This window comes from Mytilus galloprovincialis, chromosome 3, assembly GCF_965363235.1.
Source record: "Mytilus galloprovincialis chromosome 3, xbMytGall1.hap1.1, whole genome shotgun sequence".
Taxonomy (NCBI): Eukaryota; Metazoa; Mollusca; class Bivalvia; order Mytilida; family Mytilidae; genus Mytilus; species Mytilus galloprovincialis.
In genome coordinates, this window is record NC_134840.1 from 31686523 (window position 1) to 31713912 (window position 27390).

At 30.1% G+C, this 27390-nt stretch overlaps 1 protein-coding gene across 4 annotated transcripts in view; it reads left to right on the forward strand.

Annotated features, from left to right (window-relative positions):
* LOC143067707 (GTPase-activating protein skywalker-like) overlaps positions 1 to 23206 on the forward strand; it is a 43971-nt gene extending 20765 nt beyond the window's left edge. For 3 of the 4 annotated variants that reach the window (XM_076241175.1, XM_076241177.1, XM_076241176.1), the window contains exons 3-11: positions 2772 to 3079; positions 3564 to 3671; positions 7875 to 7965; positions 8254 to 8363; positions 10906 to 11109; positions 12990 to 13070; positions 16547 to 16705; positions 18889 to 19097; positions 19551 to 23206. In XM_076241175.1, the coding sequence (XP_076097290.1) occupies positions 2772 to 3079; positions 3564 to 3671; positions 7875 to 7965; positions 8254 to 8363; positions 10906 to 11109; positions 12990 to 13070; positions 16547 to 16705; positions 18889 to 19097; positions 19551 to 19686 (1406 nt within the window). In that variant the 3' untranslated portion in view covers positions 19687 to 23206. The remainder of the gene's footprint in view (positions 1 to 2771; positions 3080 to 3563; positions 3672 to 7874; positions 7966 to 8253; positions 8364 to 10905; positions 11110 to 12989; positions 13071 to 16546; positions 16706 to 18888; positions 19098 to 19550) is intronic. The other variant, XM_076241179.1, reaches the window with a different exon arrangement.
* Positions 23207 to 27390: the final 4184 nt, after the last annotated feature.

The following is a 27390-nucleotide window of genomic DNA, read 5'->3' on the forward strand; positions in this document are numbered from 1 at the left end:
TCAGAGCTTCAATTTTCGCCATGTGAAGCAGTTAAAAAGCTTTAAAAATATGGTGGTCAGGGTTCTCTTTCATGTAAATGAAAAAAGAGGGAGTAGCACTTATAATATAAATGCTTTAAGAAAAAGATGTTGTATAATTTCAAAAGCCATAATTCAAACCCATACCACTTAGTAATGTAAATCAATTCAAAGGAGAAAACTAACTGCCTAATTTATCCACAAAATAGTGAATGAGAAACTTAGTAACACAGTATCAAACTACAACCACTGAATCCAGGCTCCTGACTTGGAAGTAGGCACATACAGAATGTGATTGTGTCAACGTTAGCATGCTAGTTGGTGTCTAATCCTCCCGTAACCAGACAGTGGTGTAATAGTACAACATAATGATTATTATGTGGTCATTGAATAAAAAAAATCTATAGGGTGTACCAATGCTTTTTTATAACAAAATCCATACTATAAGTTATTGTACAAGTAATAAGTGAATTATAATTTGTACAAAATGCTACATGTTCACAGACAATGGAATTTATTACAAAATATAATAATAATATATGCTGGAATGGTCCTGGGTCCAATTGATTTTAATATGTTTATGTGATGTATGTTACCGAAATTCTTCTGCAAATATAGGGCCACCTGATATTACCAGTAGAAAGACCCCAATAGATATACATTGTAAGAAGATGTGGTAAGCGTGCCAATGAGACTATTATCCATTCAAATCACAATTTTCAATTATCTTCAAATTCTACGGAAGATTGGCTGTCATAATGCTAACATTCCAATTTTCAATAACAGTTAACAGCAAATACATTCTCACAATAACAGATAACAAAATAGATAATAGTCCTATAACAGCTAACAAAGAATAAGACAATAACAGCTAACAGTAAATATAATTTCAGAATAACAGATAACAAAGAATTAAAATGCCCATAACAGCATAACAGTTAAACCCCTTGCCCCCTCTTTAATGACAATACATGTATCTTAAAATGAGACTACCTTGTTAGCTTTGGCAGCATTATGTAATTATAAACAACTAGAAGTTTGTAGCCCTAAAAGAATAATGAATGACATGTGCACCAACCAAAAATATAAAAAGTGAACTTCTGAAGGATAATACAATGTACATCATGTACTGAATATATTTATTGTGGTACTTTTTTAAATTTTAAAATTCATGATGGCAAATAAGTAGTTACATCATACCTTTTGTATAAAAGTAAGAAGATTTTTTTATGATTTCCAATGGGACAACTATCCCACCAGAGTTCAAATGAAGCAGATGTTAGCAATAATGCTATAGGCCACCATACAGTGTTCAACAGTGAAAAAAAACACCATAGGACATACTGTTTAGTCTTCATTAAAAGGTACCGACCTGAAAAATGAGAAATAATTTAAACAAGAAAACCTCATTTAAAAAAAAAAAAAGAATTACAAAAGGCGAATATAACAGACATTAACCACATCAACCCCTGAACTACTACAGACTAGAACCATTAATTTGGGGAATTTTTGTCGGTGAGGTTAACTTATGTAATGTGCGTTTCTGAATTAAGTAAGACATTTTTTTCTATATGTTTAGTCATGATCTGATATTTGTGTGAATGCATGAATAATAAATTGAAATAAAGAAGTCGTTTACATAAATGTTTGTCATTTATGTCTGTAAGGTAAATGTTCATTAAATAAATACAAAACATGTCCATCTTTTACAGTATGTAAAGATGAATACAAACGAATGTAAGAAAAAAAGCCACAGGAAAAAAGTCATGTGACTATTTTTCCTAGGTATTTTGTGACTTTTTTTCCTGTGACTTTTATTCCATTTACCGTACAAACAAAGTTAGTTTACCTTACAAATGTACTCAAATATACTTTCACAGAGCATTGATCACCCCTAATTATATTATATAATTTCTATGAGTACATTTACATTATGTATATTATACATAATGTAAATGTATTTTATGTATATTATACATAATGTAAATGTATTTTATGTATATTATACATAATGTAAATGTACTCATAGAAAATAATATACCCAAACAAAATAAGAAATCGAAATCCTGATTTTAAAGTAAGTCTCTGGATTTGGTAAAGTTAGTGTGTCAGTTGAATACTTTATGTGACCCTTGAGAGGATCAGAGAAATTAGCCATAAAAGCTGATATTTTCCTTTTTTGAAGTTTACATTTAGGCACAAACTACTATCATTTGACTACCATTACTACAGATAGAATAATTAAAACAGATGAAAGAAAATTTTTTATAACCACAATACAATCTTTACTAGTCTTCATTAAGCCTGAATTTTATACCAACTCCTTATAGAAGTTATTTCCCCTGAAATACGGGAAATATGATTTTTATATTTTTATCAATATTTTTGTCAAAAACTTATTAGTATTGGAGTTTGAGAGAAAGTCAAAGAGCAAAATTGATCAGCAAAATAAGATCTACAAGTCTGTCCACATTTCAAAATTTTCACACTAGTTATAGTTAATTTGATGGTGATTTTATATCAAAAACTTCAATAGAATAGATAGGTATAAACTGAAACAGTAAAAATAAGTTAAAATTTAATCTGAATGAGAATATTCAGCAAGCAGCACTGGTAGACCTATATGCAGGTGTTTTGTTTTTAATTTGCATTTTATATATAATATGTTCTCAGGCAATATGTGTATAATGATTAAGTTCCTCAAAATAATTTAAAGCTGATGATACTATAATACTGTTTGTATTTTTTTGCAGGAAAAATTAAAGATGTTCAGCTACCTTCATTTGTGGATTTTGACAATTTAATGACCTACCATTTATCTGTGGATGGAGTTCAACAATTACATAAAATACTGGCAATCTTACATCATACTAATCCAGATATTACATACAGCCCATTATTATATCCCTTACTTGGCATATTTTTACATTACATGACTCCATCAGATGCTTATAACTGTATTTATGGACTCCTGACATCCAAAGAGACTTTTATCATACAGACCAAAGTGGCTTATGAAGCATCAAAACGGGTTATGAGAGATCTCACCAAAAAGTTTGCAGTGAGTTGATAATGAAAATAAAAGATTATATAAATAAGAAACTTCTATTGAAACGTTGTTTCAAGAAAAATAGTATTCCTGTATGCATTAAAAAAAAAGTGTTACTTCAATGAGACAGCAAACCAACAACAAGAAACACAAGACCGACAGGACATTATTTATATGGATGCCTGTAGTTATCTGTAGGAAAATTGAATCAAATTCACTTTATTTAGCTTAATGGTTCCTTTCAAAAACCTGATTTCTATAGTCCACATTATTAAGGTATTCATTTATGCAGTCAACATCATATTTGGTGCAGGGAAATTTTGGAAACAGATATACAGTGTACATGTATTTTACAAAAAGAAAAAATGTATTGATCCATGACACAAAATCTCTGCCTCAAAGCAAAAATAAAATATATTTATTTCTGTTCATCTGAAATTGACAATGACATACATGTATTTACATAATGAAACAGTGGTACATGATATATTTTCAGAAATCAGCTTATGTCCATTTAGTACGGAACTGTAACACCAAAGATATAGATACAGTATTTGATTCTTGGTTATGGTGGTTATTTTCTGGATTACCATTCCATTACATGGTAAGAAGTGATATTGTATAAACTGACACAGTCATATGTTAGTAAGGTCGAGCATTAAAACATTCCCCAATGTACAGAGTAGTATGATCAGTGATGAACATTACAAGTTTTGCTTCAAACTGAGTACAGAGATGCCTAACATACCTGATAAGGAAAAAAATTGAACATAAACAAATCCACAAATTATTAACTTCAGCAATTACTGGGTTTGAGACTCAATCACTCTTCTTGAATTAAAATGCTAAGGAAAAATCAAAAGTGTACCATATCAATGACTTGTAATAAAATTAAAAAAAAATTGGGGAACAAGCCCTCATATACTACAACTGTTAGCCCAGTGTTGTTGCATCATGAATACATGTACTATTTCTAAAATGGACATTATTTAAAAAAAAAATCGTAAGGTGTTAATTAGGGACGACATCAAAAGATCGACGTAGGATAAAAAACTTAAATCAAATAGTTTGGGGGTGGGGGTTAACATTGCTGCAAGTTTTGTTAATTTAAAATCGATTTTATATATATCCATATAGGTAAATCAATTTTTTCCAAATTAAGTTAAGAAGGGGGTGGGGGGGTCAGTGAAAAAACTATGTAAATTAAGTTTTTTATCCTTCATTGAACTTTTGATGTCGTCCCTTACCATAGAAAACAACTTGTGTATAAATTTGAAATATTTAGTTTTAGACAAGATAAATAAAAGTAATTTCTGAAAACATTTTCTTTGTTTTATTTCAAACATTGGAAAGGGTTTCTACACAATTTATTTTTTTTTTAGAAAAAACACCAGTTAAACACCCAACTTAAAAGTTCTATATCAGCATTTCACTTACATAAATTGACAATTTTCTGATTTTTACATTGGATAGAATTTGAAAATTAATATGTGATTACAATGTTTTACCTGTCTTCTGATGTCTGCAGGTATTGGTCCATCAAAGGATATTTTTAATAACAACAAACTTACCTTTCATTGCATTGGTAGAGTAAATCTTCTTGTGACATTTCTTGTAAACAATAGAGAATGTTTTACATTTCTGTAAAACTTCAAAAATCTAAATTTATTAGCTTGTTTATTTGAATTGCGTCTTTGGACTATGTATGTTTGTGGTTACATGCTATGAACTAAATGTACTAAGTATTGTTCAATGACAAAGGAAATAAGATTTATTTCTTCCGTTGTTTATAATTTAAGTGGAAGTCTTTATTCAGTTGAAACATACGACTTAATATGGTCTGGTTTTTGTCTGTTTTACAAACAACTTATTACATGTTTTATTTGATCTTAGATAAAAAATATGCATTTTTATTTTTATTTATGTTTTTATTTATTTGCATAGGTTCACTTCAATTGAATTTGTGAAATTATTGCAAAAAAATGTGATTTGAAATGAGTCTTTAGTTCTATGGTCCTCTACAGATTACTGTAAACATTGATAAAGGAACAGTTTAAATATGAAACACATTCATTTAAACTGAAATACTAAGAAGGAACAAGGTATAGATGTAAAACATTATTCTCAGATTTCAAGGTAAATTGTTCTTTTCTGTGCTATAATTATGAGATAAGCCACCAATATAACAAAGATAGTATACCCCTTCATTACAAGGAATTTAGCAGGTTTTCAATAATCCAAAATAAGCAATTTAAAAAAAAGATAACGAAGAGCATTTACATTTTTTCTTTATATTTTTGTTAAAAATATGTCAGTATTCTGAATAACTTTTTGCTGTTTTGGTTTTAGGTTTTGTGAGTTGGGTACCCCGTTTAGAAATTAATTTTCAATTTTCCTGTAAATAAGTAATATTACTAGGCTTTAATTAATATAGGATTTCGCTATATTTTTCCATAAATGAACTTAATCTTAAACTTCCTTGAAAAATAAAATAAAAAATGTGGTAAACGTTCATTTAAGCTCACAATTTGTTTTGGAAAGCAGCATACATTTTTGTAAAGATACTTTTTTTTCTGTTGAACTAATAGGAGAAATAGAGGTAATATCAAAATAAAAAAGAACTAAATTACAGAAATCGCTCAAATTTTACAATAGGTCCGAGACCACCATTGTCGTCCCTTGATTTTCGTTGTTCACAAATACAGTCCCTAGTGTTGACAGTGGGTTACTTGCCATTAATTTTTATACCCCTTCCAAATTTATTTCTCCATGTTTGATGCCTCAAATTGCAAGTAAGGGGGTGAAATTACACTGTAAAAAAATTTGGGTCCAGAATTTTAAAGGAAAGTAGTGATTTGGTCCAGCTGAAAACGGTTTAAAATTAGCACTTCGGAAGCTGTCGAAAGATTTCAAGACGCCCTAAACATAGAATTGTCCATATTTTGAGTTAGAGACAATGAAGTTTTCTATAGTTTTGATATAATTTGTCCCAAAAGTAGTACAACACACTGTAAAAGTCTCTTTGAGAAAGCGCAGGTGGGATTTTTTTTATTTTCATTTCTGTTCTAAAAGAAATGCATTACGATATAATTGTGGTCTCGGACCAATAGTTTAGTTTAAGTACAGCTTTAAATAATAATAAAGATTATCGGTCACTGATGAGTTATAAAAGATATTTCAATTTTAATGCCAAAATTTTTTGTACCAAAGGGAGATAATTTGGAGCTTTTTCAATGATTTATACATTTAAAAAGTCATCTGGGCCAAAACAAATTGATTTTTGTCTCGACTTGACGGAGTCAAAAAGCAAGACATAGGTCTGCTGTTTACAGCGTCGGCGACGGCCTCAACAATGTATTAGTTTGTGATTAGGTCTTGTTGTGAATGGCAAGTGGTAGGTCAATCATATTTAGTATGCAGTTGTAGAAGCATTGGCACAACTCATTTCCATGGAGATTATTTGGCCCTGCCGCCTCAGTCATGGTCTATTGACTTTGAAACTTTTGCTTATTTTGCATGTATTAGTTTGTGATTAGGTCAGTTTATGGGGAACCACAAGTGGAAGGTCAATGATATTTGGTATGCAGTTGTATAAGCATTGGCATATCTCGTTTCCATGGAGATAATTTGACTCTGCTCCCTTAGTCATGGTCTATTGACTTTGAAAAATTTTCTAAGTTATCATGTATTAGTTTGTGATTAGGTCAGTTCAAGGGGAACCATTAGTGGTAGGCCAATGTTAATTGGTATTCAGTTGTATAAGCTTTGGGCACATCTCATTTCCATGGAGATAATTTGGCCTTGCCAATCAGTCACAGTCTAATGACTTTGAAACCTATCTTAGTTTACATGTATTAGTTTGTGATTAGATCAGTTTAAGATGAACTGCTTATGTTAAGTCAATGATATTTGGTATGCAAATTTATTGGAATTTGCAAGTAATGTTTCCATGGAGATTATATAGCCCCACTCCCTCTTCATGATTCATTGACTTTGAAACTTTTACATAGTTTACAAGTTAATGTTTGTATTTAGATTTGGCGAAGACTTATAATAAGTCAATGGTATTTGGTATGCAGTTGTATTAGCATTGGCACATTTCATTTACATGTAGATTGTCTAGCCACATATCTTAGTCATGGTTCATTGACTTTGAATATTTGCATAACTTGTGTAAGATGTTAGAGTATTGCTATTTGGATTTCAACATATCTCTGTGACAACAGTTTATTTTGAATGATTTTTGTACCATAACATAAAGTAACAACTAATAAAGAAATAAATAATATTTGTCATAAAAAAAATGTTTAAATTTTTCCCTTAAATTTTTATACCCTTGAGCCTCCTTTAAAAATATAAAAAAAGAAGATGTAGCATGATTGACAATTAGACAGCTCACCACCAGAGACAGAAGGACGTACATGTTAGAAAAGTTTAAATGACATGATACCAGCATAATTTCTAAATTTAATGTACAAAGAATTTTTATTTCTATATTTCCAGATTCGTGTTGTTGATTGTTTTTTGTTGGAGGGTGTCAAAGTATTCTACAGTATAATTTGTATTCCTATATTTCCAGATTCGTGTTGTTGATTGTTTTTTGTTGGAGGGTGTCAAAGTATTCTACTGTATAATTTGTATTCCTATATTTCCAGATTCGTGTTGTTGATTGTTTTTTGTTGGAGAGTGTCAAAGTATTCTACTGTATAATTTGTATTCCTATATTTCCAGATTCGTGTTGTTGATTGTTTTTTGTTGGAGAGTGTCAAAGTATTCTACTGTATAATTTGTATTCCTATATTTCCAGATTCGTGTTGTTGATTGTTTTTTGTTGGAGGGTGTCAAAGTATTCTACAGAACAGCTTTATCAATACTCATACTATTTACAAAATACTCTGGTAAGTTTTAGTTTTACCTGTCTTTTTAACTTTGAATTTAAATTTGAAATAATTATCAAACCTGCAGTTGACAATAAATGTGGTAAATTTAGATTTTACTTTACAATTCTAGTATGTTTTATTTTAAGTGAAGACTCTTTTGTTAGAGACAGAGGGGTACCTGTTTTGTAAGTGGGGAATAATTGAATGGATATCTAAAATTTCCAAACATTTATTAAGATGATCCATTACCAATTTGAATTCATGTATGTTATGTAAAATATTGACAACTAAACTTCTATTGAACAGGGAAAAGAACAAGTGGCGCTCCAAGAGATTTTAATGCTTTATCTAGTGTTCCACAGAATCTTCTACAATTTTGTCAGGAGATGCCTTTTAAAGTAGAAAAACTGCTTAAGGTAGGTTAACAAATGTTGGTGTAAAAACAAATATAATTTGTCAGGATTATAAAACATGTTTGATTATAATAGGTGTTCAACTTACACCACAGAGTTCCTGAAATCTTTTTTTCCCCTGGTGGTCCTTGAAAAAATCTGCTGGTCCTCAATATTATTTCTATTGCAAAATTCCAAAATTACTGGATCCTTTGGAAATTTTGGTGGTCAAAACCTTCTGACCATTATTTCGAGAACTCAGACTTCAAAACAAAACTTTTGGGTTAACAATAGGGTTGATCCCATAGATTTCCTTATTTTAAGAAATAGATGTCTTTCACACAAAAATTGGCATCGAATGTTTTTTTTTTTCTTTAATAAAGGCTGATTTTGACTTATACTTCCAGTCTTATGTGATCTTTAAATAGGAGATGTATGATGTTATATTCTACTGGTGGTTTTTTTTTGGATAGATTACAACTTGTTCTAAATCTTTACTAAGGCACTGGTCTCCCTAACAACATGACAGGTTAGCTACTGTTAGTAAATGTATTCACACTGAAATATAGTTCCCTATTGTTCTCATGTATGTGTACATAATACACATCTAAACTGAAAAAAATGGGTATATTATTGGAGCAGTTCATTCAAGAATGTATGTCATTAATGTGTGTTGATGTGCAGGCTTTTTTTAAAAACATTTTCATTAGGTAATTAGGTATTGATACAATACTAGTAGGATTGACAACTGTCATTATCACTAAACAATCAGAGACAATGTAGGCCTTTTATTACAATGCCCCACCTCCTAAACTGTCAATCAAATTGACCGCATAACTTATCAACCTCAGTCTTACATGATTATACATACCCTACAATATACAACTAGATCTTAATACACAAATATTTGACCTCATAATTGAATACACAAATGTATATATTAGATGTTTGATATATATAAGGATGATAGATTTATTTATTGCCTATTACTTTTGATCTACATTACATAAAGTGATTCTGTAAATTTTATCTGGAAGATAAATGATTAATGGATTAACAAGATCTTTAAAAAAAAATGAAATATGAATATATAAAAGGTATTCAAGTAAGGCCTATAATTTACTTGATAAATTTCCAATAACCCTCTGTAATTAATCAACTATTTAGATTAGTTCACTTTTTTTTTATCAGGAATTGGCTTGAAACAGTTTTAGAATTTTAAAACTTTTAATTATAACAAACCATTGTTTATTAGCTTATTCCCCATCAATCATTATGTCTATTTTAGTCAATTGAATTTTTATTAGAAGTGAATATATATTTTTTCAAGAAAGAATCCACATTTCAATAAAATAAGTTTTTTAATTTGTTTACATTGAAAAAGTACATTTTCAATGCCCTGTGTTGAAAAATACTTTAAAAAATTCATCAAAAGGCACTCTACAACTTTTAATCTTCAATGTCATATAACCTTTTTTTCAACTTACAAAATGCCCCAAAACAACATTTTTAGATTATTTTTGTTGACACTTTAAAGTTCTTAGCTGTTGGTCTAGATTTTATGTCTTACAAGGATAGTTGGTAACATTTACTAAAAGAATTTTTGATATGCAATTTTTTGTTTTTATGCCCCATTTATGGACATTATTTTTTCTGGTCTGTGTGTCCGTTCTTTCGTCCATCACTCCCGCTTCAGGTTTAAGTTTTTGGTTGAGGTAGTTTTTGATGAAGTTGAAGTCCAATCAACTTGAAACTGTTTCCTATGATATAATGTTTCTAATTTTAATGCTAAAATAGAGTTTTTACCCTATTTTCATGGTCCACTGATCATAGAAAATGATAGTACGGATGGGGCATCCGTGTACTGGGGACACATTCTTGTTTTGAAACATGTTCAGAACAGGCAACATTATATGGATAAGATATTAACTGCAATTTAAATAAAAATGTGCAAATTAAGAGACCCATATTATTTAATTTGAGCTCATTTTATCCTCATACTGGAAAAGCACATTTTCCTTCTAAAGACCTGCTGTTATTGCAATTTTCAACAAATGTACTTTATTAATGTTCATTTTCCCCCACCATTCTATAATATGAAATTATTCCAACTACTCTTCTAATCTTTCCATTAGTGATTTCCATCACTTTGATTTTTATAGACAATTGAAAGTAATAAATAATTGAACTAGTTTTAGAAAAATGTCCAAATCTTTATTTTACAGTATGCAGAAGCATAAGTAGTTTATCATAAGTTATTTTCAGAAAAAGTATGATTTCTCAACCAAATTATTATTGTGAATTACTGTAAATTCAGAAATTATAGCATTCATTTATTATTGCGATTTTGTCATTTTAGACTAAAATGTGGTTTAAAGTTTTGGTGATATTAAGAAAAAATCCTGTTTAATTCATATAACAAAAGTTGAAATGCGAGTTTAAATTATTGCAATTATAACTCTGTCAAGTTAATTTTTCACAATAATAAAAACATTGCAATAATTTCTGAATCTACAGTAGAATAGTGTTTATCTGCTGATAGTTGATGGTAATCATTTCTTTACAGGTAGGATTTGGTATCCGTGGCTTAACAAGAAAGGAAATCAAGAAGCTGCAACTGAAACATGAAATGTACTTGAACAGTCGCAATTTCCTAAATCATGAAATGCATCGAGTGGCGTCCCATCATTCCATAACTCGTTCAACAAGTGGACCATTAGCTTTACATAACATTTCGACTATCAATTCCAGTGTTATAACAGCTGATATGGTATGTATTGGTATCTTAAACATTTTGACATTACTGGCAAGACATTGGCCTGTAGCAATCAACATACATAAGCTTCTTTACATAACTTTCAAATACTAAGGCACTGCACTTTCAAAATGTATTGCCATGTTAGGATTGAATGTTGATATTTTATTTCTAAACTTGCTAAAATTAAAGTAAATGTTGAAGAACAGTCAAAGTAATCTGGAAAATCAAAGTTGATGTGCTGGAAGAACATTTTTCAATGCATGCATTTCAATTGAAGTTGTTTTATCTTAACTTTAAAAAATGTGTTTGAATCCACTCCCCCACTTTTAATTTATACTGTTGTGTCCCAATTGTTTTGATTGTAAGGAAGTAGGCAACTAGAAATATGATTATATAAAAGTATTGCTATAAGTAAGCATACAGTAGTTTGTGTAACATGCTGGTGCATCAATAATACTTTAGTATGAACCTGTAATGTGTGGTTTAGTGTTTATATATTGATCACTTTGAAGGAGCATTTTGCTTACTTCCTTGTTCTAATAGAAAATAAGATATTCATCAGATTTTTCATCGATATCTCTTTAGTATTCAACTTTTTTGTTTGTGGTTAGTTTAATTGGTGTTTCTCAGTCTATAGTCTAGGTTATGTTTTGTGGATCTATGTTAGTATTTTTATCTTTTTATGTCCTTCTTTGACTCTTAGGAGTTTCAATTGCCTCCTTGGTTACTATTCATTTTTGTCTTGCTTGACAGTGTCGGCAATGGTGGCAATGTGACGTCATCAATGTATTAGTTTGTGATTAGGTCTAGTTTATGGTGAACCACAATGATATTTGGTATGCAGTTGTATTAATATTTGCACATCTCATTATCATGGAGACTATTTTGCCCAGCCCCCTAAGTTATGGTCTATTGACTTTGAAAATTTTGCTTAGTTTTCATGTATAAGTTTGTGATTAGGTCAGTTTATAGGGAACCACTAGTATTTAGTTAATTGTAAATTGTATGCAGTTGTATAAGCATTGGCATATCTCATTTCTATGGAGATTATTTGGCCCCATCTCCTCAGTCATGGTCTATTTACTTTGAAATTTTTGCTTAGTTTTCATGTACTTGTTTGTGATTAGGTCAGTTTATGGGGAACTGCTAGTGGTAGGTCAATGATATTTGGTATGCAGTTGTATAAGCATTGGCACATATTATTACCATGGAGGTTATTTGACACCACCCCCTCAGTTATAGTTAATTGACTTTGAAATTTTGCTTAGTTTACATGTATTAGTTTGTGTTTAGGTTTGTTTAAAGGGAACTACTTATGATAAGTCAATGGTATTTGGTATGCATTTGTATTAGCATTGGCACATCTCATTTCCATGGAGATTGTTTAGCCTTGTACCTTCAGTCATGGTTCAATGACTTTGAATATTTGCAAAACTTACATGTTAAAAGTGTTGCTATTTTAATTTCAACATTTGCATTATTGAAATTACAAAAAAGCGAGACATATATCTGTGATAACAGTTTATTTTATACAGGAATAAATTTTTATTGATATCAAAGTTAATTATAATTGTTTTGATATTTGAACCCTCCTATCCTTGTTAAGTTTTTAGAAGTCTGTATCAAAGAATCAGAAAATTGATTATACAAATTCAAATTTTGAATTTTCTGATCAGGTGTTTTTTTTGTGTTATTGATTGATCGATGGTTTTTTATTGTCATAAGATTAAGGACTATGTCCTTGTAATGACTTCTCCCTGTTTTGCTGCAAGTGCTGTTAAGACAAATTGCAATGTTTTCACTTTATATATCAATTATTTTTTAAATTGTCAGTACATTTTAAAAAAATCTAAGTGAATGATTTATAAAATAAATATTTATTTTATATTAAGCCATGCAGTAAAATGAGATCACATTCTGTTGGAATTTTGGCTCTCCCTCAAATTGATTCAAGAGCCATGATGATGGAAGATGTGAGTTACTTCCCTTGTTGTGTTTTTTGTATTCTGAGTTATCTCCCATTGGATGTTCTTTATTATTTACTTTCATTTTAGTTCAATGTGCACTTCCTTTATTATATTAAAATGCATGCATCACTCTTAAACTTACACAAAAGTTGCTTTTGTATCTTTATTTTTAAGGATAAATCAGTTTTTAATGCATTGGCTATATATAGAATGCTTCTTCTATTCTTTTGATTGCAAAATAAATTTACTGACAATTTATTGATATTAGAAGGTACATCATAAATTGTATTCTTCATTGTAACTATGAAAGCTATATGATATAAACATGATTTATCTTCTATAAGATGAGTTTAATTACAGCTGTCATTAAATATGAAAGAACTGTTTTCATCAAAATTAAGAATGGTATGTTTTGAATGCAGTTGATTCTATATGATCAGCATGGCTAAATCACAATAGAGAGAATCACACATTAAAAATTATTTTCAAGTATTTTCAAGCTGTTGAGCAAAAACAATACAATAATAACAAATTGATTCCTAAGTGTCTCAAAATATCTATGTAATTCTTCCATTGTCTGACCAAATTAACAAAGGGGGTAATAATTAACTTTTGTTAATATCATGATAACTGTTATTATAAATAAGGGACTTTTTTTAACCTGTAAAGCATTCATGTTATGTTATGTTATATTATATTTTTTTTCATAATTGATTTATGTCTGTGTTTACCTTGATATTTTAAGTCATGTGGTTTGGACAAATTGAATATAATACATGACTCACCAACATGAAACCTGATTCTGTACATGTACCTTTATAGGCAACAATACATGCTAAGTCTAATGATGTATACAGTTATATTTATTTGGAAATAATATCATTATTCCATTTTTAACCGGATTTTTGTGACAAAAATGTCACTTATTGATTTAGGGATGTACGGCGGGCGGTCAGGCGGGTGGCAACCAAATGTTGTCCGTGCAATTAATCATGAACCGTTCAACCAAAGCTTTTAAAATTTTTATATGTTGTTACTGACAACAAAATGAAGGTCAAGTTCAATAATGACGATTTTGACTTTTACCGTTAAGGAGTTATGGTTTTTGAAAGATTGAAAAATGGTGTTTCCAGTCCTGTCCATGCATTTACGCATGAACTGTTCATCCAAAGCTTCCCAAATTTTAATATGTTGTTACTGATGACAAAATGGAGGTCAAGTTCAATAATGTCGATTTCGGCTTTTACCGTTCAGGAGTTATGTTTCTTGAAAGATAAAAAAAAAATGGTGTTTCCATTCATGTTGTTGCATTTACTCATGAACCATTCAACCTAAGCTTTTCAAATTTTAATATGTTGATACTGATGACAAAATGGAGGTCAAATTTGATATTGACAATTTTCACTTTCACCGTTCATCAGTTATGGCTCTTGTGATATTGCCAGGACACAAATAAATGTTATTAAATCCGGTTTGCTGTCGTTGTGACAGTCTCTTGTTCTTCCTTGAACACTTAAGTTGCAGAGCAAAAAAAGATGATATTTTTTTGTTTACTAATAATTGTCTTATGTCTTTCATATTTTCCTTTTTAGACTTTTAAGAATTTTTTAATATATTCATCTAGATCCACATAAAAATTGTATAAACATAAATCTTAGATGTTATATGAAAAATAAAAAGAAATATATATAAATTTATTAATTTTGATAATTTTCTTATAACTGAGTTTGCACTTAGTCACTTATCTGTTGACTCAGGAGACTAATTAGTACCAGAAGTTAAATGATATAAGTATGAAACACATTATTTTCAATAAGTTTTATAAAAGCTACCTTACAATCATAGAAACAATATAATGACAACATACAGTTGAACAAATATATCATCTCACCAAACACTTTTTAACTTTATATTAGATGAAATGTTCACATTTAAATATGTTATTCTGTTGTTTATGTTTAACTTGTTGAAATTTCATTTTATTGTTTAAGATTTTTGAAATGTTGCCAGAAGAGACATGAATTTTTGATAAAATAACAAAAAAGATATGTGGAAAGTACAAAAAATTAGCACCAATGTTTACATCTTAAATAGTAAATACAGTTGTTATATTAAGAGATTCATGTTTCTATGCACAAAGAATTTCAAATTAACATTTTACTATTTATTATTTGTTATCCAGAAAAACATCAAAATTGTTTTGATACAAATCAAAATACATAAAAATAAATATTTCCTTTTGTACAGCTGTTGTTATGTGAAAGTAGTGCTCTTGTTGTAATATATTAAATATAAGCTTGTAACCAAAAGGTATGTATATGATGTAACAGTACCTGTATATTCTGGTAACCATAAGTGATTGAGTGTAAGACTTGGTCTTTTTAAGGACATACTTGTCAAAATGTGATTGATCTGTCCTGTATTTCTCATCAAGTGAAAACTAGAAAATAAGTCAGCTGTTAAAACAAAGGAAAACACATGCTGGAATTTAAACATGCTTAGCCATATTTAGTTCTGTAGAGTATCAGTGGAGGCTGTTAATGTTGAAATTGAACATTCATTGTTATACATATAGAGGAATTTGTCAAAAATGCGTCTGATTGAATTTGAGGACACTAAGAAATAAAGTGCATCATCAAACTTCTGGAGTGTTTAAAATTGTTTATTCTGTGTAATGGAGAAACTGTGTGATCTTCAGCATTTCTTGAAAGGACTTCATAAGAAACATAAAAAGAAAGGACTGCCGTCTAAAATAAAACTTCAAGTTAATAATATTCCGTTATGTCCTAACCCTAAAGGATGTAATATTCCTGACTGTGCTGAGGTTTGTCAGAAACTTTATCAAAAATTATTCAGTTTGATATATACAAACTTTCATAATTTTATTTCATTTGTAATGAAAAAGAATGTGTGTAAAAAAACAAAAAAATGTCCTTAAGTTCAGCCTCTCTAGTTTAAAAAAAAAAACATTGCTGCTATTTGAAAGTTGGGATTAATGAAGAGCAAAATCAGTTGAATGGTGATTCCACAATTCAATTTTCTTTTCTTTCTTCTTAAAAATGTCTAAGTTGGAAAAATTTTGAAACTTCGACTTAAATCTGTAAATATTTTTCTTACAACTGAATGCTATTGAATTTTAAAAGAAATCAGTCAGTCATTTCATCAGCAATTAGATTTACAACTTAACAAGTCAGTCATTTTTTGTTTGGTAACATCAAAAAATCAATCGTTTCCCACAAAATAATATCAAAGTTCAATTAAGATTTTTGTTCTAACATGCTGATTAGTTAGATAATGGATCAAAACCATTGTATATTAAAGGCAATTTACAGATTAAAAAAATACTTACTAAACTTTAACAATTAGATATGTATACCATTTTTCTGTTACCACAAATAAACGTTGTTGTGCAAGTGTTCAGATGTATTGTAGCTTACCAATATTACAATCATTTTTATAGTGATATTTATTTCCATTTTCAGCTTTATACAATATGGACCTGGTTACCTGCCCGATTTGCTGTCTGTCAACCAGAGTTGTTGTATACGTCAGAAGAACATGGCACAAGTCTAATGACATTGTATTCCAGGGTAGAATCATACCAACCAACACTCATATTTATAAAAACAACTACAGATGAGGTAAATTTTAGAAATAGATGATTTAGATTTCACTTTGGGCTGTGGCATAAATTCCTTGGCTCTAAGGTTGAGGTATACAGTGATATGCATGTTCTTCCACCCATCCCCATTAATTGTTTCTTGATAATAATTAAAGTACCAATTGAAATTATTGTTTGAAATTTAAATCCAAAGTGTAATGTTCAGCTGTTTTTTCTTTACAGTTCAAGAGTGATGGCCCTTAATTATAAAAAAAAAATGGATTTATTGTTTGTTTCCGATTGAATGATAAGAGGAATGCTCAACAAAATCTAGTTACACAGTCAGTGATATTGTTTGCCTTAAATTAATGGAGAATAAAGGTGTTTTCCCCTGGAGAAGAATCCCAATTTGAAAACAAAATAAAATGGCTTAAAATTATTCCCAAATAGACAACTTTTTTGCCAAACAGTGCAGTCTCAGTAGTAATTGTGCATGAATTCAAACTGAAAAACACTCATTTAATGATTTATACATTTTCATGCCTAAAATTACTATATGTGCAGATTTGAGGGTCTATTTATGTATCATCACTGACAAAAAGGGCTCTTATTTCAAAGTAGGATTTGACTCTTGAAAGGGGGTCTGTAAATTGAAGTTTCAGTCAAATTCATGGTTTATTCTAAATTTCCCAATTTGATGAAAATTACGCATATTTTCCCAATAAAAAAGGGTAGAGGTTGTTTTGAAAAAAGCCAACAATATCACTGACACATATTTGATATGTGAAATTTTCTTGATTAAATGCCAAATTATGGTTTATAGTCGTTTGTGTTTTCTCTTATTTTTGAGAAATTGAGATAAGACGTGGCACGGTACTTGTCTATCCCAAATTCATGTATTTGGTTTTCATGTTATATTTGTTATTCTCGTGGTGTTTTGTCTGATGCTTGGTCTGTTTCTGTGTGTGTTACGTTTCGGTGTTATGTCGTTGTTCTCCTCTTATATTTAATGCGTTTCCCTCAGTTTTAGTTTGTTACCCCGATTTTGTTTTTTGTCCATGGATTTATGAGTTTTGAACAGCGGTATACTACTGTTGCCTTTATTTATCTCAATTTCAGAATTAACTGAAGATAGAAATGTGATAGTATAGAATCAGTACAATCTCAGGTTCAAGTTTTAGGTTAAGGTAGTCAAAATGAAACACATGCTCATTATTATTTAAACTTTTGAAAATATATGACAAATAAAGGTTTTTACCCAGATTTCACAGTTCAGTGATCAGGTTAGATAAAGTAGGTTAAATAAAGTAGGTTAAAGCTATGGTTTAAGGCAGTTTACCATGAAGTAGTCGTCATATTTATATATAAAACTTAGAACGCTTGTTCTACACATGTTCATTATGATGTTAACTTTCCAAGTTATATGCCAAATTAGGACTTTGACCCAGACTTCCTAGTTCTCTCAACATTGAAATGTGATATGCAAGTGTTGCATAATGCCCTAGGTAAACATATTCTTGTTGAAGCATTACATACAGTTATTATTGTCAAAGACTATTTAATATCTGGAAGTATTTTAAGCGTTATTATTTTGTTGGGTTCTTGTCTCCTTGTTGATTATCAGAATATTCTTTTATTCGTATATTTCCTCTTCATATGAAAAAGCTGCTTCTGGGTAAATACCATTTAGTTGCATTGTGTACATTTTTTTTAATTCAAAGTATATTTTGACAATATACCAATGATACTTTGCACAATTGCTTTGTACTATTTATCTGCACTCAGCAAAGCATTTTATTGGTAATTATAATTTAGATTAAGATAAACTGTTAACAGCAAAAACGTTCAGCAAAGTAAGCTCTACAAATAAGTCAACATGATCAAAACTATGTATTGATCCCTTCTGAAGTTATTGCCCTTTAAAGTAAAAATTTTCACAATTTTTCTTAAATTTTTGTAATCTTTTACAAAAATCTTTTTCCTTTGCAACTACCAGGCCAAGTTCATTATAGACAAAGATAACTGTAAACAGCAAGAAATTTCAGTAAAATAAGATTACAAACAAGTCACCATTGTCATGATTCTATTCTTGTCTTGAATGTTATACAGTGTCCTTTGTCAAACATGTACTGCAGCACATAGACCAAGGTGAGCAACACAGGCTCTTTAGATCGTCTAGTTATTTAAGCTGTATTTATTGTATATATTTTTATTTATTTCCAGGTGTTTGGTGCCTTTTGTTCTAATTACTGGAGAGACAGAAGACAAAGCTCAAGAAAACTCTGCTATTTTGGGACAGGAGAAACATTTATTTTTACCTTGAGCCCAAAGAAAAAAAAGTATGAGTGGGTTGGACTTCATGAGGAAGAGATACCCAACACTGCACACATGTTCTTAGCTGGAGACAATAGCGTCTTAACAATAGGAGGAGGGTAGGTGTAGTTATTGTAACAGGTTGATATGTGTAACATGTTTATTATGTACCCTGTCACATTTTAGTTAGGATGGGAAATGAACTTTAGAAGGTTTATAATTGTTTGTATTATAATACTGAAGAATAAACACAATAAATAATTGGATCACATCTTTCTTATGGTGTAAATTGTATAACATTGTATCCCAATAACAGATTAAGTGAACATTCTATAACATGATACCCCAATATCAGATTTTGACTAGAAATTAGTTTTACTGCCTTTGACTAAGTTGATAAGACTTGGTATTTGTATTTTTTGTCTCAGCATGACAAAAGGATAATAGAATGACTCCTCGCAAACACTTTTTATCTAATTAATAATATATAGCTGTTTTTGAATTAAAGGTAATTCAAGTAAAATTTAATGATTTGATTCAGCATATCTTTCATGAAAGCTTTATATTTATAGACACGGTGAAGCAATCCAGTTAGATGCCAATTTAGAACATTGTCGTTCTCAACATTGTGATACATTTGACAATGAACCCCTGTGTTCTAATCAAGACTTTACTTGTAAAGTGGTTGAAGTTTACGGATTTCATTAAACAGAAGAAACGAGAAGAATTTGTAGAAGTCATGATTTTTTTTAATGTTCATATTGTAAAGATTGAGAAAGTTGCAAGCGACTGTACAGAAATATATTGGAATTCAATGAAGGTCAATCCTATATAGTATTTTAAACAGAGTTTTTACTATGTGGCATACAAACAGGAGTAACACATTTATTTTTCACACTGTTTAATGCAGGATATATCAATGGGAACCTTATTGTCTTTACTGAACATGAGTGACTTCAGTTAAAAGGGTAACCAGAAATGGGCTGATATAGAACAATGTTATGTAGAAACAATTTACTTCACTATATTTATTATGTTATTTTGTTGATTTATTTTGTTATAAAACGATTATCATTCCATTTTCATTGCTATTATATTTGAATTTATCTTATAATTTTATTAAATAGAGAAGAAATTTAATACATGTATGGAAACAGTCATTTTAAAAATGGCCGAGGTTTTATGTTTCATTCAAATCAGTTTTCAGATTTTTTTTTATGAAATACAAGAACTACTTGGTATGTTAACAGAAATTAAGCAATACTGTTTTATAATTTTAATTGAAAATGAATGTCTGACACTACTTTTATCTATGAAAAAGTTAATTTATTCACAGACCAATAGAGTTTTTGTTTTTTATTCAGTCATGATAGGAAATATATATTGTATTTGATAAGAATGGAATTTTTATTTTTTTTTAAAGTAATTGTATTTGGATTTGAAAAATGACAATTATCATAATTTAAAAGTAGGATGTTGTTTGAAAAGATGATATCAAGACGTTTTATAAGTCAGCAAAACTTTTAATTACCTCGTTATATGGTAGTAACTTTATTATATCAGGTTGTCATGAGATTCTAAGGGGTATATGTGAAGAAATCAGCATTATTTCGATTACAATATGGAAGTCCTCATAACAAACAGATTTATAAACGTTTTCCAAATGGTATACTTAGGCTTTAACATTTTATGGAAACATTGTTGAATTTTGATTATTTGTGTTTTTCATAATAATTGTATTAAATATGCATACTGCTTTTGTGTACTTCCAATGCAAACTATTGAAAAATTCATATTTTTTTTTAGACATACTTTGTTTTAGATTTATAATGACTAAAAACTCACAAGTACGTTATTTGTAATCATAAACCTGATTATTGTTTTTTGTCAGGTTTACTGTTTTCGGTTATAAATGTAGACAAGCTTAGAGTTTAGCTAACAGTATTGTATGTCAAAAAAACATTTCATGCTTTATCATGTCAAATAGATTGATGACAATTTCTACAGGATATGTAAAAGGAAAAACATGTATTTTAGGTCTTATTTGCCCCATAAGTTCACTAAAAGCATAAAATCGTATGATTATCAATCACAAATTTAAAAACTTCAGATCAAAAGTTTTAAGAATATGTTAGTAATGACATTATAATAATGATACATTCTGATAGTGACATCATCAAAGAGATATGTCAGTCTTTTAGCAAAAGTAGTCAGATTACAGGAATAATCAGCTAAAATAACAGACCGTGTAAACGCAATGTTTTTGGATTGTTTAGTGCTCTATATTATTTCTATGTGCAAGTTGAAACAAGTTTTGTGTAAATGTGACGTTTTACTTAATTAAGACTGGCATTTCATGGCTGTGTTAAACACATGAAAATGAATAATTTACAACCAAAGCTGCAAGGTTTCATATCATGTCAAAATAATCTATTCCCTTTGTACAAAAGCCAACATGTAAAGCAAGCTTTGTTAAGGGCATACGATACAGTTACAGGGAATGTAATGACGTTGCTAACGTAAAATGTTATTTTCGCGACGTCAAACTCTGACATATCGGGAAAAGATGCATTTTTCGACTGATTTTTATCATTCAAACTGATTTAATTTGAAAACGAGTGCATGGACCCCTATTTTTTAAAACAGCAATTTGTTTCATTTTGCAAGGAGATTATGTTACCCAAATTTTATAAAACTGTAAATAGCGCAATTTTTTTAATTTTGATAAACATGCAGCAAAAAATTACGTTTTTTCCTCTATTCATGAACATTTGATAAATATAGAGTTATTTCGAAATAAAAATTGCATAATTTTTAATGATACTTATAAAATACAGAAATTACCGATTATTTAACAAAAACCATTTTGTGTTTATCTTTTAAAACAAAAAAGTTATGTCTTTCTTTCGAAAAAGAAAATACGGACACAAATCTGAATTTTGAGCAAATATACAAAATTTCGAACTCATTTTACTCAAAAAGTAGCACATGAAGGTATATTTTTTATTACATATTTGATTTAATGAAGTAAAAAATAGCCTATATGCAAATTTTCATCAACTTGTAAATACAGGTTCAATACTGTATCGTATGCCCTTAAGGCTAGTTCTGACGGTAACCAGACAATGTGTCACTTAATTTAACTTACTTTATTGACTAAAAGCTGCCAAGTTTTTTCTTTATCTCCTAAATACTGAGTGCTTAGCAGAGAAGATGACAAATTTATATTTAATCATGTGTAAAGAGATTTTTTTTTAAAAGTGAACAGATTAATTAAGATGCAGACTGAAAGTTATTATGTACCCATCATATCAGTAGTTTTTTGCTAGTTTTATAAGCCTAATATATATAAAAAAATGTATTTGTACGTTTGTAATATAGTGATCGTCATTGTATCCTTGTATTAATTTTGGAAACAAATAAACTAAAAAAAGACTGGTTTATGTTAAGGGACTGTTTCCTTTATGAAACATTTTTTAGAAACATATATAATATATATACTCAGTAGTCATGCATCTTTATTAACATGATTATGGTTACACACTGTGTGAATACTGATAGAGCAGAAGGATTGCCATTAGTCTGTAGTGATTTAAACATGATATGCATTATGTTAAATTTAGTCAAAAAACAAAATTAAATATAAGAACATGCCAAATTTATAGTATTTTCACAAAATTTTAGGATAGAGAACACAAAACATTAACTCATATTGAAACAGGTCATCATTTTCATATTTATTTTTTCTGGTTTACTTTTGTATTAAAGACTTTCTATTTATTTTAACGGATTTTTGTTTTAGAAAATTAAATTCAAAATTCGTTCTTGTAAAATAAGTATCACAAACACATTTTTCTCAATTTCCAATTCAATGTGTTGTGGCACTGACATTTTAGATTTGGGTTAGCACTATTTTGACATCTGAATTTTTCACAGAACATAACATGATGATTTTGTATGCCATGAATAGAGACTAATATATTACAACTCATAAACAAAGGCTTATCTGTCTGTAACTGGAGTAAAAATGATAGTAGTTCAAATGTGTAATTAGATCATAGTTGTTTAAATATAATTAGAAATTACTCAGATGTTATATTTCTTTTTGTAATCACAGGATTCCACCCATAGTAGATGATCATTATATGTGCAATAAGATATTGTTTTGCATCATGTATATTTATAGAAAACACTTGTGGTGTATTCAAAGAATAAATTCTCAAAAGAATTAATGTTATTTTTTCTTGTCTCTAATTTATGATACCAGTTGAAACCTAACCAGTTCTAGGAGAACGTTGTGTGTTAGTACTTTCTAAAATCCCAATATATAAAAGAGTGTGTCTTTTGTTTCTACATGTCTTTTGATATAATTGATCAGTCATTTTTTCCTTCAAATAAGTACTTAAGTTCATCTTCAACTATATAAAAAAAAGATGTGGTATGATTGCCAATGAGACAACTCTCAAAGTACTTAACTTTACCCAAAAGTTCCATTGGGAATCTACTTTGAAAATTATATCAGAGGATCTAATTCATCAACAAACATGGCCATTGTCACACAAAAAAACAGCTTATGAGAGAAACTAGATTTTTGCCTACAATTAAAACCTAAAGCAGTAAGAGCTAAACTGAGAAGAATAAAATTATCAGCAGGTCAAGGGCTGAAAATCAGACAGCAGATTTGGGAGTTTTTAATCCTCAAATGTCCATGTCCAACAATTTGGCAGATTTTGCCTTTTATTGAGCTTTTTGTCCCCTGAGCAACACTTTGTGGGGGTCATGATAACACTGGACAACTGCTCCATCTGGTCTTCTTAGCACTCTCACCTGTACATACTTGCCAGATATTTATAATACTTTTATCATATGTTTATATCAGCTGTATTGGCTGAGTTTGAAATTCAGTGCTGATTATTTTTGTAAAGAGTAACTTGCCATGGAAACATTAAATGTATTGAAAATTGCATTGAAAGCTTTCTAACGTGTACAATTCTTGCCAGATTTTTATGAAATTTATATTATAGGTTTATATCATCAATGTTTTTTCGAAACAATATGTCAGAAACCGTTTTGAACTTGTTCACTTTGCTCACTCTACAACAAGCTTCATACTGGGACTCACAGCTGATACTACAAATTGATATGCAGACAACTTTATAATCAGCACATAAATATAACAAGAATGCACCTGCTAAAATCAGAAACGTCTTGACTGACTAACTGATCATTGAATTCAGGATGAAAGTCTCTATTAATATCAAGGTTAAACTACAAGTATCACATATCAATGTTCTATGAAAATGAGGTCACTGTCAGATGAACTATTCCAGACAGAAATGTACCCCTTACAATTATTAGATACATCAAATACTCATGTTTAGTGGTCTTATTTAATAGTACCTGCGAAACAGATCAAACCACAAAAAACATTGACCAATAAACCATGAAAATGAGATCAAGATCAAATGAATTTTGCCAGGCAGACAGGTACACTGGATATAGTTGAGCTATCTCTAGTAGTATCTGATAAAATGACAAAATTATAAAAACTAATTAACCAATGGACCTAGAAAATGAGGTCAAGGTAAAATAAACCATACCAAAAAGACATGCAAAACACCCCACAATTGTTCTATATACTTAATAAAATTGTCCTTTTGCTTATAATTTTTTAGTAAACATTTCCAATGAACCATGAAAATGAGGTTGAGGTCAGATGAAACCAGCCAGATGGACATATACACCTGACAATCATACCATACACCAAATATAGTGGCACTATCGTTTTTAGTATTTCAGAAATAGACAAAACCACAAAAACTACAATGCCATAGACAAATAAACACAAAATTGAAGTCAAGGTCAGATGTTACGTGGCTGTCGGACATGTTCACCTTACAATCATTCCATACACCAAATATTGTTAACCCATTACTTATAGTATCTAAGATAGGGACTTAAACACACAACTTCAACCCAGATCACTGATTCATGATATAAGGTGGAGATCAGGTGAGCCCTACCTGACAGACATGTACACTTTGCAAGGAACTCATATATCAAATATAGTTATCCTATTACTAATGATTGAGGTTTTCACTAAACCAAAAAATACAATTTTTGAACCATGAAAATGAGGTTAAGGACAACGAACAATAACGGACAAAAACTTCATACCAGAAGGTATCTGCACTCAAGGTATGAAGCATCCAAGTCTTCATACTACTGAAATATAAATATTTGAACAAACAGTTTATGCTGTCTGATTGTTATACCTATGTCTTGCATACTGAAACTTTCGTCACAGGTGAAACACAAGAGTGCACACACTGAAATGTCTCACCTTCTTTACTAATCATTGATATTATGTTGATAGTCCTAAACATAAAGCTTTATTACAACTGTCACATGAACTAAACATAAACAAAGAAAACTAAACATTGACCTTTGAGCCAAGAAAATGAGGTCAAGGTCAGATGAACCATGCTAGGCAGGCATGTACAGCTACCAATTCTTCCATACAACAAATATAGTTGATATATTGCTTATAGTTTAAGGAAAACAGACCAAAACACAAAAACTTAACACTGAGCAATGGATTGTGAAAATGAGGTCAAGGTCAGATGAACCATGCTAGGTAGGCATGTACAGCTACCAATTTTTCCATACAACAAATACAGTTGATCTATTGCTTATAGTTTAAGGAAAACAGACCAAAACACAAAAACTTAACACTGAGCAATGAACCGTGAAAATGAGGTCAAGGTCAAATAAAACCTGCACTACTCACATATAGATCATAAAATATTTCCATACACCAAATATAGTTGACCTATTGCATATAGTATTAGAAAAAAAGACCAAAACTCAAAAACTTAACTTTGACCACTGAACCATGAAAATGAGGTCAAGGTCAGATGACACCTGCCAGCTAGACATGTATACCTTACAATCATTCCATACACCAAATATAGTTGACCTATTGCGTACAGTATAAAAAAACAGACCAAAACACAAAAACTCAACTATAACCACTGAACCATGAAAATGAGGTCAAGGTCAGATGACACCTGTCAGTTGGACATGTACACCTTACAGTGCTTCCATACACTGAATATACTAGACCTATTGCTTATAGAATCTCAGATATGGACTTGACCACCAAAACTTAACCTTGTTCACTGACCATGAAATGAGGTAATAGGTCAAGTGAAAACTGTCTGACGGGCATGAGGACCTTGCAAGGTACGCACATACCAAATATAGTTATCCTTTTACTTATAATAAGAGAGAGTTTAACATTACAAACCAGATGCTCAGCAGGGCGCAGCTTTATACAACCGCAGAGTTCGAACCCTGAACATTGGGGCAAGTATGGACACAACATTCAAGCTTGATACAGCTCTGAATTTAGATTGTGATTAAATAGTTGACAAAACACAGGTTTCTGACACATAATGAATGTGGTCTAAGAACCTAAACTTAAAAACTTTAAATTTTAAATTGGACATTACCGATTATGGTCCAATATCCAAAATCTAAATATATGGTTAGATTCAGCATATCAAAGAACCCCAAGAATTCAATTTTTGATGAAATCAAATAAGGTTCAACTTTGGACCCTTTAGACCTCAATGTGGACCAATCTGATAACTGGGCCCAAACATCAAAAATCTAAATACATGGTTAGATTACGCATATATCAAAGAGCCCCATATATACAATTTTTGTTGAAAAATTTGGACCAACTTGAAAACTGGGCCTATAATAAAAATTATAAGTACATGTTTAGATTTCATAGATTTCTATTTACTTATACTTAAGTTATGGTGCGAAAACCAAGAAAAATGCTTATTTGGGCCCTTTTTGGCCCCTAATTCCTAAACTGTTGGGACCTCAACTCCCAAAATCAATCCCAACCTTTCTTTTGTGTTCATAAACCTTGTGTCAAAATTTCATAGATTTCTATTTACTTAAACTAGAGTTATAGTGCGAAAACCAAGAAAATACTTATTTGGGCCCTTTTTGGCCCCTAATTCCCAAACTGTTGGGACCAAAACTTCCAAAATCAATCCCAACCTTCCTTTTATGGTCATAAACCTTGTGTACAAATTTCATAGATTTCTATTCACTTATACTAAAGTTATAGTGTGAAAACCAAAAGACTTCAGACGCCGACGACGGTGATGGCCACGACGCCAACGTGATACCAATATACGACCAAAATCTTTCAATTTTTGCGGTCGTATAAAAATTTTATCTTTTTTTTTCAAGTGGTCTGAACCATGAAAATGAGGTCAAGGACATTGGACATGTGACTGACAGAAACTTCGTAACATGATGCATCCATAAACAAAGTATGAAGCATCCAGGTCTTTCACCTTCTAAAATATAAAGCTTTTAAGAAGTGAA